We start from the raw sequence: 19,532 nt of genomic DNA, 5'->3' as shown, positions 1-19,532 counted from the left end.
CCTGCTGCCTATAGGGTAAAATCTAAATTCTTCAATGAATACCAGTGACTTTATAGAAGGAAAAGGAAGAAACCAAAGAGAAAAACCAAAAGTAGAAAGAGAAGAAGTTCTCTCCACTCAGTATTTGCTGTACGAACGACTCAAGTGAGAAGTGCCAAGCGGCCCTCACCTTTTGGATCTGGGCCACCAGCGCGGCACTGCTGCTGAAGCCGTGTTCCGAGGCCTCCGGCTCCGAGGCGCTGCTCCGAGAACCAGCACTGCTGCTTAAGGCCGGTGTAGGCAGTGTGCCCGAGGGCTCGTACGGCTGGCTGGAAGGCCACTTCCCCTTTAACACCACGTGGCAGATATTATCCAGGCGGTTGATTATCACGCGATCCTATAAAAAAGACCAAAAGCTCTGAGGAGTAAGTACCAAGCTACCCAAATTCACAAAGTCCCTAGAGATCATGTGTCACGTTTTTCTAACCAGGAGGAGTTGATTAGGAAAATAGCACACTCAGATGTACTCACTTTACAAGTTTTAAAATATTTAAGTTCTATGGTCTGGACAGTGAAAATTAAAGCCATAGTGCTTTAAATATGAAGACAGTTTTATCTTCTGGTCTAATTAGCCAAGTGTCTCTTTCTTTAATGTTTAAATGTGGCATTATTAATACTTTTTCAAGACATTACACATTTCTCTGAGTTTATACTCAGAAATACTCTACAAGCTGAGAATGCTTTAGGTAGAGAACGCATGCTCTGGGGAGTACCTTTGGCCACTCGGAGAAAGAAAAGAGGGTCTTTTCCTGGAGCAGCTGAGCAATGGTGGGAGCCCGAGCCTCCTGCAGGTCATCCCCAAGGTCTCCTGCGATGCCTGATGTCGAGCTTTTGCTCTCCTCCTCCGAGTACTTCCCTGGGTAATCTGCAAAGAAGGGTTTAGAAAATTAATCCGGTACTCGGGAGACAGTAATGAGCTGAATGATTAGGCCACCTGATCTGTCTTTTCAAAAACTTAGCCCATTTTGTGCTTATTTGAAATTGAACCATGCTATTTCCGGCAGAACCCTATCAGTTAAGCCATACATGCAGATCCTTTCTCTAGGGCTACCCGTGCAAGTCATGTGGTAACTCTGCATGCACACACCAACAGAAACAACCAAAGAAAATAGGAGATTGTCCTGTGTACCCAAGAGTGAGAGTGGAATGAGCACCGAGAGGCTTGTACATGCAGTGCAGCTGACAAGACGAAACTGAACACTGTAATACTCTCGTCCGTTTGAAGGCACAGTCTTTGAAATGTAACACAGCAAGATGCTGATGTTAATGACAATAGGTGAAAGGTCCTGAAACTTACAAGAAAGGTAAAATACACCTGCTTCATGTAAAAAATGATGCAAAGAAAGCTAGAACACTTAAATTACTTCACTGATGGAAAGAAATGGAAATGCAGCTCATTCTTTTAAGTTTCAGTGGTGAAAATTTATTATCCATGTGAAATGGATCTTTAAAGACCCACTTACCAGTAAGGGAGGGAATGACAGGGAATGAGCACAGGGTAGCAAAACATCCAGTGCAGAAAAAGTTGTGAGCCTCTTTTCTGGTGAAATGATGGAATTTGATCCTCTGAAATGTGGAGATTTCACTTGTGACTGTGCGCCAAGTCTAGGGAGCTGCAGGGACCTCTCACCACGAACAGGACCTTGCTAGGCCAGCGGATTCAAGGATATACAAGACAGATGTGACCCTGACCCTCAGACTCTTATAGTTTCATGGGGGACAGACAGTCGGGAAAACAGTGATAATAAATGAACACAATTATAAACAGTGGCAAGTGCTACGAAAAGAAACAAGCCGCCATGATACGGAGTAAGGGTGGGCAGAAGCGAGGGCTTCTCAAAGGAGAGGACCCCCCAGGAAGAGGAGGACAATGGTTATTCTGGACGTGCTGAGGAACTTTCCTGGGGGAAAGTACAAAGATGAGGGTAGAAGGGTAGAATCATTTAGATAATGCTGAATTCTGTACTGGTAGAAAATTTGAATTTTATTCTCGATCTGATGGGAAGCATCACTGAAAGGTTTTAAGCAGAGAGGTTGGATTTGAGTTTTAAGAAAAAGTAATGATGTGTGAGAGAAAACCCTGGAAACATAGCCAGGAGATCTGGGGCTGGCCCTGACAGCCGTACCAGTCACTGTTCCTTTACAGTAGACTTCCAGGTGCAGAAACAGACCGACCCCTTCTGCCCCACCTGTTCCATGTCTACTGTGTGTGGAAGACCCCTTCTGAGGTCTGCAAAAGCTTTCGGAAAAGCACTGGTACAAGGGGGCCCACCCATGGGTGTGTGTGTGCCGCTCACCGAAGCTGCAGCAGACGGCGTTGGTGGACAGATGCCTCTCCTCTAACCCATACTCTTCTACACTCTGTACTCAGTTCACTGCCTCGATTTCCATGGACTATATGGTGATTTCTCCCACAAGGTTAAAAAAACAATGTGCGTTTTATAGTCTAACACATGGCAGAGATCCTCTGTGGCCTAGGCTGAGGACAGACAAGGTCAGAGACGCCCCCACTGCCGTGTCAGCTGGGGCTACAAGTTGATTAAATTCCTTTCAGTAGCCTCTCTTCATTATCCTAGCTAGCGTGTAAATTTTAACTTGAGTTTGGAACCCGTCTCAAGGGAGTCACTAATCACAAGGACTAGACCAAGGGTGAGCTACCAAAAAAAGGAAAGTTAGATCATGCAGGGGAGCTTGCCTGCGCTCCCCTCCCTTTCCTTCTGTGATATAAAAGTCACTGTCGCAGGAAGAGACGGCTGTCTCTCTAAATCCCTGAGTACCAGACCCGGCATCAGGCCAGATGTGAACAGGGATTTTGGTTTTTTTTTGACAATAATAAGGATAAACAGAATGACCTTTCTTCACTATAATATGCCCTCTTGGGCCCGAAGAAGTAAAAACAACAGTAAAAAAAGTTAAAAACCATTTCTTGTTGCTCAGAATCTCTAATCAATGTATTTAAATCCTCTGAGGCACAGAAATATCTGAGTCATTTAGACTCTTAACATTTAAAAAGTCCTCTTAACTTAAAGCCTTATTTAAGACTTCCCTATTTAAAAAACTCAAATCTATCTGTATTTTTGTTGAGTTACTGGTAATTGTTATTTTTATCCCTGTTGAGTTATTAAAATGAATCTAAACCAAATGCACCAATATAAAATCACAAGGTTTGGATAATGATTTGAATAAACAGCACTATCTTTGCTCACCTAAATGAGATCACATTTACTCGTATTTTTGTGGAGTTCCTGAAAAATTAACTCTCCTCTAGAAAACTGTAGGTTCTTGATGTTCCTAGGCTTTTCTACTTTAACCGGTTGGAAGGTCCTCACCTGGTAGAAGAACAAGTTCCTTCCCTTCCGAGCTGCATCTAGTGTCTACCACGGAGAAAGCAGCTTGTAAGCCCCGCCCAAGTCACATGGCTGATGCAACAAAGGTGCTACCACTGTTCACAATCTTCCTCAGTGTTCTAGAATGATCAGCGTTAAGCTTTGTCTCACCTTCAGACAAGGCCTGGTCTTAGACCACAGGGAACGTGTGCAGGTGCAACTCAGAAGCCGCACGTCTCCTGACACGTCTCCTGACACGTCCCCCGACACGTCCCCCGCCCCACCACGTGAGGACTGGCTCACCGAAAATACCACAGACCTCACCGACTGTACCTTGAGTGTGGCCATTCCCCTCTCTGTCATAATCGTCTTTGCTCTCAAAATCCGCATCTTCGGACTTGAGCTCATTGGCTTCCGGATACACAGCGAAAGCTTTCTTCCCCTCTGCACTGCCTTTCCAAGGCTCGCTCAGCAGCTCGTGCTTCCCCTGGGCGGGCTCTGTGGGAGGAGCGGGGGGCTCAGCCTCCACTGGGATGCTACTGGTTTTGCTTCTGTACGCGTCTGCGTTATAACCCTCGGGTTTCTCCACGTCAAACCCCTCGTTCTCGAGGCCACGCGTCCACCTCCCCGTGTGCTTGCAGTGACACTGATAGGCTGCTTGAGGGAGTGCCCCCCGCGGTCCAGGATTCTGGCTGATGGCCTCCAGGGTTCCTCTCTTGGCCTCCTCCACATGGAAGCCTCGGCTCTTCCTCAGGATGTCAGCTGTGGGATCAGCTAGATGCACAACCTCGGGCCTTTCCCTCAGGCCTGCGGCCATGCCCACATTCTCCTCTTCATTCTCCTCCTCTTCGTCGTCCTCATCGCTGTGGTTCTGACTCAAAACCAATTTGCTTTCTAAACTTTTGTTTTCTAATAAATCAATTAATTGCTGATCTGATGACAGGCTTCTTCTGGAGTCACAGATACTAAGATTGCACATGTCTACAAACCCACTTTCGTTTCCTTGATCCAAGGAAGGGGAAGCTAAGCACTTGGCTTCTAGCTGCCCGACACTTTCAGGTCTCTGCCCTGTCTCACTGCACAGGTCCCCTTCCCTGGAAAGAGAGAGCAACAGATGTTTTCCATTTTTGATGTTCATCTGAGCTACTCCTGCTTCTAAGCTGCCCAGAAAAGAGGGGCCCGCAGGTAGTTCTGCATCTCGGCCACCAGGCTGGCAGTTCCCGTCCTCGCCTGCTGAGAGGGCCAGCGCGTCCTTTCTGGGCTCTGTCCTCGTAGTGAGGCTCTCCTGGAAAGAGCCTGGCTCCCGACTCAGGGCCTTCTTACCATACATCATACCCTCCAAGCACTCGGGCAGCAGACTTTCGTCGTGGGTGACGGACATGACATCCTGAACTTTGGAAATAAAGTTTTCACAAGTCATGTCAGATAAACTGCCCCCAGGTGGAGCGGGGTGACCATCTCTACCTTCTATTTTCATGAGGTTCTCAGGCTCATTTTCAAGGGGTTCTGAAGTCCTGCTCATCTGAGTGTACGTGAGAGATTCATATAGTTTGGAGTTGGTCTGGTAAAGGCAACAGAGACTTTCTGGGGCCTGGGTGTCCGTTCTCTTGTGCTGGGCGTAGTTCCTGTAGGCGTCCAGGAAGGACAGCTGGGGGTCGGTCATGATGTAATAGTCAGTGCGGTTCAGGCCGTGTTTGGCGGTGCCGACGAGCAGGTCTCGGTCATGCTTCCCGCACTCCCACCAGACCGGGAGGTAGAGGCTGGGCCTGCAGAGCTGGAGGCGCTCGTGCAGCTGCGGACACCTCAGCACCTGCTCGCGGACCTTCCGCAGCAGTTCGATGCGGTACAGAGTCCTCGCGGCCCGCTCCTCAGTGATGGGCTCCACGTAGATGCTGGGATCTGGGGGACCTGGAAAGGCCAACACAGAGCCTATCACTGAAGGCAGCCCCAGGACACCCGCCACCACCTGAGCCCCCGTGTCTCCGGTCTAAGTGCTTCCCTCCCTGGCATACAGTCTTTGGTGTGTGTGCCCCTGACACCCTGAAAAGCTACGAGAAGGGAAGGTTTCTATGAAACTAGGACAGACCCAGTGAGGGTGAGGGAGGAGCACGAAAACTTTGGTTCTAGAAGATAAGCTTTCATTCAGTAAGCATGTACTCTGTGCCCTCTAGTCGAAGTACTGTACACATGTCACTGAGTTCTCATGGCAATGCTAGGCTGTAGCATCACTGCCCCTGTTTGAAGGATGAGGAAGGAAGCTCAGATACGCTCCAGGTGCCGGAACCAGGATTCGAGGCCAGGTCTTGTCAGTGGGGCTGCAAGGCCCAGCTCCTTACAATCTATCCAGCTCCCTGGTTTTAATGAAAACACCCTAACCATGTCACACGGGGCATGCTACTGTCCGCCCAGGACCCAGGCACTGGCTGGACTCCAGGCTTGTTTTAGCTTTTCCACAGCACAGTCAGATGGGCCGTATCTAGTTCACCTACAAGTGCGAGGCAGGAGAGGGACGAGGAGGAAGCAGCTGCATCCCAGCCAGGAAGCAATTTCTCAGAAGGGGTCTCTACCGGACTGGGGCATGTGGACAAGATAGCCATTTACTTTCTGTAGCTACAAGTCAATACACGGGAAACGAGTTAAAGTTCTTACAATATAATGTACAGCAGAAGCGAAGTTCACCAGAGTAAATCTCTGAGACTTAATATGCTGGAGAAGGTAATTAACACTAGCCTCTCAATACTTCTGTGTGGGGTTAGCCTCAATTTCTTTTTTTTTTTTTTTAAAGATTTTATTTTTATTATTTGACAGACAGAGGTCACAAGTAGGCAGAGAGGCAGGCAGAGAGAGAGGAAGGGAAGCAGGCTCCCTGCTGAGCAGAGAGCCCGATGTGGGGCTCGATCCCAGAACCCTGGGATCATGACCTGAGTGGAAGGCAGAGGCTTTAACCCACTGAGCCACCCAGGCGCCCCGTTAACCTCAATTTCAATTTCTGTTGACATGGCATCGTTTTGGGAGAGAGATTTCATTTTATGAGAGTGGACCCAATGAGCAGTTTGCGAATTTGTGAAAACTCACTTGTCTTTCCCTGAATTCTTCAGGTAGACTCTACTCCTAGAACAGAGACTACCTGAAGTGATTCTGCACCCTGAAAATACACACGCCCTCTCCCTGTCTCATCGGGACACACGGACAGAGACCGTTCTCACCACCATCCTTCCACGTGGGCAGGCGACACACGTTCCGGCACATAGCCACAAAACTATAGAAGTAGTGCTCCAGGCTCTCATCCGACTTCTTGTCCAGACGGGAAATGATGCGGAACTGTGTCCAGTCAAAAGTTTTCTTTTCTTGATCATAAACGACACCGAAGGAGGACACCGCTCTGTAGAAGTCTGCTTGTTCTCTCCTAGTCCACCTTGGGATTTAACCAGAAAGGGAGAGTGAGCTGCTTTCCCTTAAGGAAAAAAAAAAAAGCCAACAACTACTTACTTATTGAGAGCCTACTAGGAGAGTCCGCAGACTCAAGAAAGCAGGTAGGCTGGGTTTGCCTACTTTATTACTTTTATTTAAGTTGGGGTGAGAGGCTTATAATGAAAACAGCCCGTTATCCTACCACCACTTTCAAATCTCTCAACTTTTTCTCCCAGTATTTATCTATGTTTAAGTCATGTGTGCAGACTTGCCGTCTCTTCATTCACTAATTTTAGAGACTACCTAGTTTGTTTCCACTGATGGGAGATGAAGATCTTAAAATTCTATGTATGTATGACAACACAGAATCACAGAATCCCGGAGGGACCTGAAATTCACCCCCTTTCTCTTCCTGATGAAGAGACTGGTCCAGAGAAGGGAAGCAACTCCCCGAGCCACACAACTCTCCCCACCCCTAGTTCATGTTGGCTTTGTTCTAGGTTTTATACAGGCAGGTAGCCCGTATCTGGGATGCTAAGGTTTTCCAGCCTCCACATTCTTCACGGTTGAGATAACGACAGGAAGTGGCTGGATTATTATCCCCTACCCACAGTCTTCATGAGGGGCTCCTGGGCACGGTACTCTCCATCCCCAGAGCGAGTCAGGCCAGGAGTGTGGGGTGAGGGGCTCGGTGGAAGAGAGAGAAGCAGGGAAGACGGGCTCGAGTTCTTCTCTTTGGAGTTGTGAAAGACAGTATTTTCCCTGAATTACCAAATTTCATAAAGTCAGAAGGTGTACACAGAAGTGGTTTTGCTTTTTTTTTTTCTTTTTGGTATTCTTTTAATTCACTGGATGGTACATCAGAAGGGTGGACAGACAGACTCCAAGAACTACAGCTTTCTTGATTTTTCCTGGTGACATCATTCCTAGCTTGTGCTGGCCTTCTTTTTCTTTTTTCTTTTTTTTTTTTTTAAAGATTTTATTTATTTATTTGACAGATGGAGATCACAGAGAAGCAGGCGGAGAGAGAGGAGGAAGCAGGCTCCCTGCTGAGCAGAGAACCCGATGTGGGGCTCGATCCCAGGACCCTGGGATCATGACCTGAGCCGAAGGCAGAGGCTTAACCCACTGAGCCACCCAGGCGCCGCTGTGCTGGCCTTCTGTAGCCATTTTTGGTGTCATTCTCAGATGGGCAAGTAATTCCTGATAACTTATCTCCTCGTTCTGGGCTGGCATTTTATAGTACTTTCTGCTCTCACAGGCTTGATAAGGATTGGTAGCTATAATATGGCAGCTGCAATGCACACTATTTACTTGGCTGCTAAAAGAACGTGATCTGATATATATGCTAATTTTAAACCACATTTCCAGGGACTGGGGTCTAATTTAAGGAAGAGGGTCAAGTTGGAAAATCATTAAAGTCTGGGGATTGTGAACAAAGGTTTCCCTAGATCTCATCAATTCCCCAGCCAACTCCCTAGAACTCGTCAACTCCTCAGCCAACACCATCACTGGAGGCTGGACTGAATTAGTTCTGGAGACCACCTAAGTCCAAGATGAGAACACTGAATGTATTTGGTCTCTAGCTGTATCAGCATCCCCTTGTCACCTTTACTCACTGGCAGCTCCATATTCCCTTTCGGCCCTTGACTTTTACCTCTTTTGAGCTTCCTTGTTGATGAGATCCATTTCTGAGGTTCTCCTGAACATCTCTTCCTGGACCCAGTATCCTTGGTTACCTGGTCCCAGAATTTCTGGTCGGCAGAGTTCTTTGCGGTTACAGCGCTGGTACACGGTGACCAGACGTCGGAGGCGAGCCGTGAGAGCAGATGAAACTGGCCAGGGTGATTTGTCTGGGTCGGAGCCATCCTGGGCTTCAAACATCAGTGAGGATATTAGTATTTACAAATGGAACCAAAACAAAGGCGGCTACTTTGTTGTTTTGTTTAAATAAAACCACAGCTGACTCAAGGACCAGATCAACCCGCTCAGGAGCCCGGCAGGGCCAGAAGGGCTGTGACTCTGCTTTAGAAACAGCTTTCACTGTGGCTGGCTCGGTCATCTCTCGTATACGGATGTCCGTCCACAGGGCCAGAACCGATCCGAGGACCTTGCTCTAAGGCATGGGAACAAGCAGACCCTCTATGGCCTTCTCCATAATAGAACTACGGGCTTTTGTGTAGCTGAGTCTTCCAACTGCAGAAGACTTTATTGAGTTCAAATGCAGAAAAAAACAAAACGAGAGAACAAACCCTCTGTAACATTTCTCTCCCTAAATTAATTAATTAAATAATAAATCAATGAAACCACAATTCCTTTTTCTCTCCCTGACTCCATCCTGACCTCAGATACCACGGATCTCACTTCTGAACTTCAAGAACGGTGGCGGGAGCTTGCCAGAGCTACATTAAAGCTCTGTGTGCAACTCCAGGAGAGTCTGATGAAGGTCAACTTGGCTTTTTAAAAGAGCCTCCTTAAAAAAGCCTATTTTTACTACATGTAAACTCCAAGATAACTACAGACCGTGACCTTACTTTTCTTTGCCTTCAGAGGGACACAGTCTCACCTGCCCGGCTGTCATCCTTCTTTTCGCCAAAAATGCCATCACCTCCATCACTGGAACTCTCCTAAGGGATAAAGGAAGCCACGCCATCAGCAAAAGCCGCAGCCCAGGACAAACTAGCTCAGACAGCCCTCAGAGGGCAGGAGATCTTTCCTACCCATGAACACCTCAAAGACCTCAATCGTCCCTGGTCAATAAAGCTTACTTGTGCAGTTTTAAAAGAACCAGAAAGCAGTTTATTTCAAATAAGCATTTTTAACTGGGACTGTACGAATGATTCTGTCTACAGAGAATTAGCTGAAAGAACGATGAGCTGGCGTGCTCTCCCCGGCAATTACATTTTACAAGCACGACTTTAGCTGTGAATTTAAATATTTGCATTACCATCATCTCTTGCAATTTAATACTGTCACTTCACAAAGGTGGTGCCTGCATTCTGGTTTCTTTCTTTCTTTCTTTTTTTTTTTTTTTTCCTTTGCTGTGGAAAAGTATCATGTTCATGTTCATTCCGGTTAGCTTACTTCACAGCAACAGATGCTCTTGTCCTAAAACGTGACTGCTCCAGACATGAGACCTGATGGTGCAAAACCCCCAGGAATTTAAAATTAAAATCACAACTGAGGCTCCAAGTGAATCTGGAGTAATTTTACAGGCACGGAGCTTATCCAAGCTGGAGCGTTTGTCAAACGAGCTCTAGTGGATCCCTTTACAAACCCTTTCTTGGTCTCAGAAGGGAACTCTGAAAGTTCTTTATGTACGGTGTGTGGGAGAGTTTGGGGATGGGAGAAGAGAGAGTGCTATTTTTCAACTGGACCCCATTTTTAACACGAAAACTTACTATCTTTTGACCTGAATGATGGAAGAGAGTAACCCCAGGATTGGAGACTCTGGCCATGTTAGGGAGGGTCATATCAGAGTAAGGGTCAGGAATCTGTGTGGCCTGTAGAGTCTTTGTATGTCCCTCAAGCTACGAAGAGTTTTTACACCTTTGAAGGGAAGAAGAAAATGGGGACGTGGGAGACACAGAAGAATATGCAACAGACTGAATGTGACTCCCACGCCTAAGACACTCACTGCCGGGTCCTTTACCGGAAATGTCCGTGGCCGCCTGGAGGAGTGCACACAGCACAGACCAGGAATCTAGGCTTGGTAGGAACGGACTGACACCTGTGACTGGAAACAGTCAAAATTCTATCCATTCTCCTACGTCCCTAATACCATGGAAGAGGCTGAAAAGAGAAAACTGAAAAGGCAGCGAGGAGCAGGGGCGCATTTTCTCCATTACAAAATAGGGATAACAGCTAACATCATGGAGAACGTATGAAACCCTTTACATGACTTATCTCCTTTAGTTCTCAGAAGTGCTTCACGAGGTAGAAACTACGACTCTCCTCCTTTTACAGATGCAGAAAACAAGCCCTAGAAAGGTTCTGTAACTTGCCCAAGGTCACACAGCTGGGTTTCAACACAGGAGTCTGATGACAACCACTCCAACCATCCAAAAAAAAAAAAAAAGGGAAAACGAGAGTCTGGGTTGAAGTTCTGTTCTGGAGCGCGAACGTACTTAGAGCTGGAGGACATCACTTCAAACTCTCTCGCTTGGCCCACACGGCTTCTGGCCATCTAAGTGGAGAGAGGGCGGCCTCAGGCTCATCTGCTGTACCGTTCTGGAGTGGTACTTAAATATGCTACCTCCTCCTCTCCCGCTCCTTGGGTGGGTACAAAACAAGCAAAACACTACCAACCATGTTCTGGATCCTTTCCTGCCATGGAGCACATGTCTGAGTATCCTCACAGAACCCGCAAAGATCCTCTCATTTATAATTATAGATGCTTCCAGACGGAGAAACGTCCTACAGCCTACAAAACATGGGAGTGAGGCGCCAGAGCCACCATGCTCCTTATTACGTCAACGGGTGGCTAACTTGGGCTTCCCCAAACCCCAGATCCACACGGGGGCTCCCAGCTTGGGGTGAGGCAGACACGCAGGCCGTGCACGTTTCCCTTCAGGTCCCGCTCGCGGCTTCTGCAGGTGCACAGTTAGGAACGTGAACGGCCTCAGGCGGACTCTCGAGTAAGGCAAGACTGTGGGATTGGCAAGTGCCTGTCCCTGTACCCTGCCCTCTCCTGGAGGCACTTCCTCCCTCTGGAAATGACAGCACAGAGACCACCTGGCTCAGCAACAGCCTGAGTGGGAAAGACATCATGACTTCAGCTAACAGCCGCGGCAGAGTGAGCGTGGTCTGTGCGGCTGCCGTAGTTGGGGGGGTCACAGGGAGCCCCCGGCAAGCCCTGCGTCTGAAGGACACAGGCTAGTGTTGAGTGTTTCAACGTGTGCTCTCTCAGACCGTGGATCGATCTGAATTTAGTATTCATTTTTGAGGAGGTGTGAATCTGTCATTTCAGCATGAAGGGTCCAGACTGCTGACCGCAAGAACCGCAAAATAAAGGAAACTCGAAACGCAACAACAGCAAACAACACAAAGGAAACGGGTCACACCATGTGCTGTCCCCATCTGGAGCATGCGTGTGATTTGATTTGGGTCTGCAGTCTGACGGTCCCCAGCCCCTTGGCCTTGGGCACGCTGTTTCAATCTCTCCAGTTCGTTTCTTCATTTGCAAAGTGGAGGTAATGATACTTTATAGGGTGATTGTGGGGCACAAATGAGTCGATTATGTCCCGTGTCAAACCAAATGCTGGCCCAAAGCAAACGCCTCACGAGTGGTGTTGGGGGCTGTAAGATGCTGATAAACAGTCCCCACTACCAGACAGAACCTCCCTGGTCCTGTCTTTCACCTGCGCTGTGTGCTGTGAGGCCGGCTGGAGGACGCAAGGCAGCAGTAGCCATGGAGGTCTCCTGGGACCCGGGTCAGCGAGTCTCCAGACACTATGGTACTTCTGACGCAGTTTCCTTTCATTCATTATTCCATTTAGACAGGAGGACACTGGAATGGGGAGGATGCTCATTCTCACCTGAGATCATACACAGTTATTAAGCGGTGAAGGTGGACTTGAAACCCTGAAGATCTGACTTCAGAGGATGAGCTCTAACCACTGGGCAGGACTGCTCTGGCCAGTGGAAGCCAAAGGGGGCCGAATCCAGAGCAGTGTTCATGAACTAAGTCCAAACACGTCACTTCTCCACTGAGGGCAGTGACATGCACGAACTCCTAGTTACTGAGAACAGAAGGTCCAGTCTCCTCTGTTTGTGGCCGGCCCCTTTGGGCCTGGCTGCCTGCCCTATTTGGCCTTGACGTGGATGGAGACGGTGGCAGCAGCACAGACCCCGTGGGACCTGCAGACCGAGGGAATGTCTCCCGAGTTCTAACAAAACCCTAGGATCAACACAACAGGCAAGGAGCTGTCCTCTTACACTGAGCAAACGAGTGTCTCGAGTGCTAGGAACTGCACTGGATCCAAGGGCTGTAACAGTGGGAAAATGGAACCTTTGTCCTTCCAGGGCCCATAGTCTGGAGGTCATGAGAGACATGCTGGAAAATACTGGCCACGCTGTGTGATCAGTGCTCCTAAACACAGTGGGAAAATAAGACAGAGTCACCAACTCTACCAGACCCAAATCAAATAGGGGGAAAGACATACATGAGGCTTTTGAGCTCCCTACTGAAGGACACAAAGAGGAGGTGGCCAGAAGTTAAGAGCTCTATGAGATGTAACAGGATAAACAGAGGCAGAATTAAAAAGATCCCACTGTGGATTTCATTTCACAGGACAACAAATCCAGCATTCTACTCTTACATAAACTTCATGTGGAAAGTAGATGCACACCAAATGTCATTAATGTGACTCAAGGATTTTAATAGGGAAAGAGGGCAGGGTACAGAAAAAGACTGAGGAGGAGAGACACAGCTCTTGTGCCCTCTAGCCAGAAGGACTTTTTTTTTGAAGCTGATGAAAACTATTTCAGCTTCCTGCTCTCTCTAGAACGGGATAAGAATAACGCCTAACTGGAGGGGAAACACGCTGTTAGCTGGGAAGTACTTCACATTCAGACATTACTACCGAGTGCAAAGAACCCTCAATATCTGAACTTGGAAGAACAGAATAATTATTACTTCCTAACTGACTTTTTCTTACGTTGGGATTTACACCATTTTACGCATTAAGTTTCTCATGAGAGTTTTTCCAAGCTCACTCTGGCTCTGACTTCCTCCTCCAGTTACAGACCTTTTGTGTCAGACAGCACCTGTAGCGGGCACAGCTGCACAGCGAGGACAAGACATGCTCCTTAGAAGATGTGACTGTATCAGTGGGCTGCTCCTTCTCACTGTTTTAGTTAAAAGAGCTGTTGCTCTCCCTATATCATACCGTGTTTGATAAAGAGAGAGTCTGTTTACAGTTTGAAGCTCCAGACCATTCCTAAACACAAGTAAGCTTTCAGCCTAAGTGCCGCAGAACATCTATGCGTATTCATGGACTCCAGATGCGCGGGAAATCTGTAACTGTTTACCAGTCAAGTTCTATTGGTATTAAAGCAGAGAGAGCGTGGGGGAAAGGGAATAAACTAGATCTCAAATGTCCCTTCTAACTCTGACATCCTGATTCTCTGACCCTCTGACATCTTAAGAGGGCTGTATCTATAGTGTGCTCTGGAAGGCACAGGCACAGTGAGGGTCTGGAGACAACACAATAGAAAGAAAGCAGAGAACTAGGGGCACTTCACCTGAAGAGACATTTAAAGACACGAAGGTTAGTAGTTGGCTGGCCTCAAGAATTTAAGATCCTGGGGTGCCTGGGTGGCTCAGTGGGTTAAGCCTCTGCCTTCATCTCAGGTCATGATCTCGGGGTCCTGGGATCGAGTCCCGCATCGGGCTCTCTGCTCAGTGGGGAGCCTGCTTCCCCCCACCCTCTCTGCCTGCCTCTCTGCCTACTTATGATTTCTGTCAAATAAATAAATAATTGAATAATTAAAAAAAATTTAGAATCTCATCAGAGAGGAGAGAAAGAACAGTTTTGTTCTTTGCAGCACCAGGAGGAAACTAACACAATGCAGGGAGCGAACTGGGAGCCAGTTTTTTCTTTCTTTCTTCTTCCTACGGACTCTGAGAATTACCTAAACCTACCTGGAATGACCTGAGAGCAAGGCTGCGGAGGGGATAGAACATTCAGAAACCACTTACACACGTGTTAGGGCTCCTTGCCATACTGGGATTGTGCCCATCTATTAACTGTCCCCTGTGCCCATGTGTATTTAATTCAGAGGAATTCCCCTAGTTAGAGACGATACAGACTCTTTGGGCAGCTTCAGCCCTGCCTGCTGATCTGCCTGTGAACAGAATTGGGAGAAGGAAACACCCAGCCCGTGTATTTGGGGTTGGGGCAGGAGGTATGGGAAGGGAGGGAAGCAGGGGTGGGAGAGCACACTGGGTTCAGACATCATCTCTCCCTCTACATCTGTTATGTTAGCACATGGACCAGAGGTGAGCTTAATCTATTTATAATCCACTTCAGAATCTGGGAGAAGCCGTGCCCCATTCTATCTGCTTTTGATTATATTCTACAGCCCAGGTTTTAGGGTTTCACAAGCAAAATAAACAATACAGGTGTTAATTTAAAAAATGAATAAAATGTAGTTCTAGAGAAGTTTAACCCTACTGTAAGGAAACTTGAGTTATTTTACAATTCTGCCATAAGGCATTCGGTGACCAGATGTCTCCACAATCAAAGACGGATCAGCTCAGCGTATAAGCCTGACCGTGAACATCTTTCAGAGCTGGGCTGGCTGTGGCAGCCTTTCCACAGAAGCGGTAGGTATGGCAGCTGAAATACTTTCTGCTTTCTTGGCTATGAAAACAATACTTGATTAGCGAACATGAGACGAGAATATCCAGAAAATATCTAGTCTGAACTCTATCCCCTGGTAGCTGTATGAATTTGGCAAAGTCCTTTAAAGCTCCTGGGCCTAAGTGACCGCAGCCCTCCAAGGAGGGCAGTAACATCAGAAGTGCTTATGTCCTTAGCCAAGGTAAGGATCGATGGCAACAAATGGAAAAAGTATTTTGGAAAAAGTGAATTTCTATGAAGTATAAGGCATTACTTGCATTTCTCTGGTACTTGAATTGCTTCTATGGAAAAACACATCCTAAATTCCAGACAAAAGGAGTAACAGGAGAAGCCAGGCATTGGAATAGCAGAACCTGGATTTCAACTGTTGACATCAGAACCCAACTTCCTTTAGGTCAGGGTCAGAAGTTTCATGCTGATCTGCTTCAATCCACTGCTTCTCAGACCGTGGGGAGATATGGAAACAAAACTTTGAACAGTAATTATTTCCTACTTTGGGGAAGTGATGTCATTGTTACTGTTACAGGAATTAGAGCTGATGGAAGCCAAAGTAAATACCACACATTCTCCCCAACTAGAACCAAAAGAAAAGAACTGGTAACTTCTGGGTGGTGGTGAAGAGAAGATGAGAGATTATCCTGGCAATGCATTCAGTTGGGGACAACTGTTCAGTAACCTCTGGGATTCAGAATCCATGAAATCCTACCAGATTCATCTGCTCTCTAACTCAAAGCCAAGGACACGTGTTGTCAAATAGTGCTGGGGCCCTGGTAAGGTCTCAGTCTGCTTATGAAAAGCCCCAGAAACTCATTTGTAAAATGCAATGCAGACTTCTGGGAAAATGCACGTTTCCTATTGCTCACTCTAAGCCCTGTTAAAACCTGGGACATTATATATGAAACAAACCTAAAAGAACTCTGAAAGGTGAGAGAAAAGCAAACCAGCTAGGGACTTTGGGACCCAAGGAATGACATAGTGGTGAGTTTCATGGTTTTCTTTTTGAACTTTTATTACTAGATTTGGGGAGAAAGAAGCTGGCTACCTAGAAATGCCAAAGGGTGCAGACAAAACAAAACAAAACAAAACAAAACCAAAGCCTCAACAGAAGCAGTTTAGGAGTACACAAAATGTTACGGCAATACCTGCTACCTTCCAGCCCAAGAACACAAAAAAACTGGCTCAACACATCCATGGCCAAACACATCCAAAGGCCAAGTGGAGAATCTTGACCTCCACCTTCACCAGGCTGCAATAGGACACCCCATACTCCTGTTGGGGTGGTGTCAAAAAGCCAAGTAGGGAGCTGGGACTTTCATCTCTGAGAAGGAGTAATGAGGTCCCCATCCCCATCCACAGCGTTAGCAAAGACCACGGGCAGAGCTGAACTTCCACTCCTGTGTAGCAAGAATGAGAAATATCCCCCTCAGGTTTCATTGGGGGCTGGCTGGAAATGTGAACTTCTACTCCTACCTGGCAGTAACAAGGCAGTACCCATCCCCCACCCGACTCCCCTGCAAGACAGGAGTCAGAGGTAGTCAGCTAAAACAGAAGTTTTAATAAGATCCCAAGTCTTACAATACAATACCAAAATGTCCAGATTTCAGCAAAAAATCATTTCATACCAAGAAACAGGAAGATCTCAAACTGAATGAAAAAGGACAATAAATGCTACCACTGAAATGACAGAAATCTTAGAATTTGACATAAAAATTTGGGTGGCTCAGTGGGTTAAAGCCTCTGCCTTCGGCTCAGGTCATGATCCCAGCGTCCTGGGATCGAGCCCCGCATCAGGCTCCCTGCTCAGCAGTGAGCCCGCTTCCCCACCTCTCTCACTGCCTGCTTCTCTGCCTACTTGTGATCTCTGTCTGTCAAATAAATAAATAAAACCTTTAAAAAGAAACCTAATAATTAAAAAAAAAAATTTAAACCAGTCATCAAATGAGCAATTCTGAACATGCGTGACACAAACGAAAAAAATCTCTGCAAAGAAACAAAAATCTAAAGAAGAACCAAAAAGAAATTTTAGATTTGAAAAATACAATAACCAAACCCTAAAAAACAAAACAAAACAAAGACAACAGACAATCTCAACAGCAGAATGCAGGAGAAAAAGGAAAAAATCAGGGGACTCAAAAACAGAAAACCATAAAGTACCCGATCTGAAAAAAGAAACATAGATTAAAAAAAAAAAAAAAAAAAGCATTAGGGGCCTGTGGGATTGTAACAAAAAAAAATTTTTTTAAGACTTATTTATTTATTTGAGAGAGAGAGAGAGAGAGAGAGAGAGAACGCACACACAGAGGGAGAGGGAGAGGGAGAAGCAGACTCCCCACTGAACAGGGAGCCTGACATGGGGCTCCTCACTGAAGGCAGATGCCCAACTGACTGAGCCACCAGGCTCCTGAGATCAGTGAAATTAAAAGAGAAGACAAAGAGCTGAAATAAAGAGCTGATTATTGAAGAAGACAACGTAGACAAATCTCTAGTAAGACAGATAAAGAAAAGAAGGGAGAAGACACAAATTTCCAGTATCAGGAAGGAAACAGGGAACAGCACTACAATTCAAAAGGATAAAAGAATACAATGAACACCACGCAGATTTGACAACTTAAATGAAATAAATCAAATTCCTTAAAAAACACCAATGATTATAACTTACTCAATATAAAATAGAGTAGGATTCATAATTTTAAAACTCCCTCAAAAAGGAATCTCCAGGATGGTTTCATGGGAGGATGCTACTAAACATTTTAAAAAAATTAATACCAATTCTAGACAACCTCTATCAGAAAACAGTTGGAGGCAACACCCAATTCATTTATAAAGTTAACATTACACTGGTATCAAAAGCAGACAAAGATAGTACTGAAAGACAACTACAGACCAATATTCCTCATGAATATAGATGCAAAAATCCTTAACAAAATATTAGCAAATAGAATTTAACAATAAGAAAATAAAAGAATTTAACAATAAGAATCATACACCATGACTGAATTGCATTTATTCCAGTTTATCCAGGGATGCAAAGCTGATTTAATATTTGAAAATCAGTCGATGTAATCTACCACAGTAAAAGCTAAATAAGAAAAATCACACAATCATATTAATCGGTGCAAAAAATTTATCTGACAAAATTCAACATCTATTCATGATAAAAATTCTCAGAAAACTAGGGATACAAGGAAATGCCTCATATTCAATAAAGACAACCTTCAAAAAACCTAGACCTAGCATTATACTTAATGATGAAAGACTGAATGTCTTCCTCCTTAATATCAGGAACAAGGTCAAGAACGTCTGCTCTCAGCATTCATTCAACACAGTCCCAGAAGCTTCAGACAGTGCAATATAGCAAGAAAGAGAAATGTAAAGCATATAGGTCAGAAAAGAAGAAATAACACTACCCTTATTTGCAGATGACAGGATTGCTGACATAGAAAATCACAAAATACCTTAAATTGAAATAGTGCTGATCAAGTTTGCAGGATACAAGATAAACATAAATATCCCATTTACAATCACACCAAAGGAAATGAAATACTTAGATGTAAATCTACAAACATGTACAGAAATTGTTCTCTGTAAAACTATAAAATAGTGATGAAAGAAATCAGAGCTTGAAATCAATGGGGAGATATATAGTAAGATTCAATATAGTAAAGGTCAATTCTGAAAGGGATATATGGGTTTAATGCAATTCCTAGCAAGATTCCGGCAAGAACTTCTGTAGATATAGATAAGAGTATTCTAAAATTTATATGAAAAGGCAGAAGAATAAGAAAAGCCAAGACAATTTTGAAAAAGAAGTGGGAAGAATCAGTCTATCCAATTTTAAGATTTCCAATATAGTTACAATAATTGATACTACATGCTACTGGCAGAGGGGCAGACAAATCCAATAATGGAGCAGAACAGAGAAGCCTGAAATCGATCCACACAAATCCGCTCAACTGATACTTCGACAAAGGTCTAAAAGCAATGTAATGTAGAAAAGATAGTTTTTTTGTTTTTTTTAAAGATAGCTCTTTAAAACAAATGGTTCTAGAGCAACCGGCCAGCAACAGGTTAAAAAAAAGAACCTGAATCTAATGCTCTCCATTTACATGAAAACTAAGTTAATATGGACCACAGAATTACATGTTAAGCCTAAGGAACTTTTAGTAGAAAGCAAAGAAGAAAACCTTTGAGATCCACAGAAAGGCAGAATTCTAACACTTAAAACCAAAAAAGCATGACCCATAAAAAGAGAAATTGGTAAGTTGGACTTCCTCAAAATTAAAAACTGTTACTCCGTGAAAGACAATGTAAACAGGATAAAAAGACAACGGGTGGGAGAGAGCACTCGCCAACCACATGTCTGACAAAAGCTGGGTATGTGGATTACATA

At 45.5% G+C, this 19,532-nt stretch overlaps 1 protein-coding gene across 1 annotated transcript in view; it reads right to left on the bottom strand.

Moving 5' to 3' along the window:
* LOC111141361 (chromodomain helicase DNA binding protein 6) overlaps positions 1 to 19,532 on the bottom strand; it is a 195,797-nt gene that overhangs the window by 14,414 nt on the left and 161,851 nt on the right. The window contains exons 28-33 of the mRNA XM_022493841.1: positions 9,343 to 9,403; positions 8,434 to 8,650; positions 6,572 to 6,780; positions 3,699 to 5,273; positions 753 to 904; positions 170 to 376 (exon numbers count right to left, since the gene is read on the bottom strand). Of these exons, the coding sequence (XP_022349549.1) occupies positions 170 to 376; positions 753 to 904; positions 3,699 to 5,273; positions 6,572 to 6,780; positions 8,434 to 8,650; positions 9,343 to 9,403 (2,421 nt within the window). The remainder of the gene's footprint in view (positions 1 to 169; positions 377 to 752; positions 905 to 3,698; positions 5,274 to 6,571; positions 6,781 to 8,433; positions 8,651 to 9,342; positions 9,404 to 19,532) is intronic.

This window comes from Enhydra lutris, unplaced genomic scaffold, assembly GCF_002288905.1.
Source record: "Enhydra lutris kenyoni isolate GAN:26980312 unplaced genomic scaffold, ASM228890v2 scaffoldscaffold6, whole genome shotgun sequence".
NCBI classification, from domain to species: Eukaryota; Metazoa; Chordata; class Mammalia; order Carnivora; family Mustelidae; genus Enhydra; species Enhydra lutris.
Note: the sequence above shows the minus strand (reverse complement) of the source record. Positions and strands in the feature narration are given on the sequence as shown.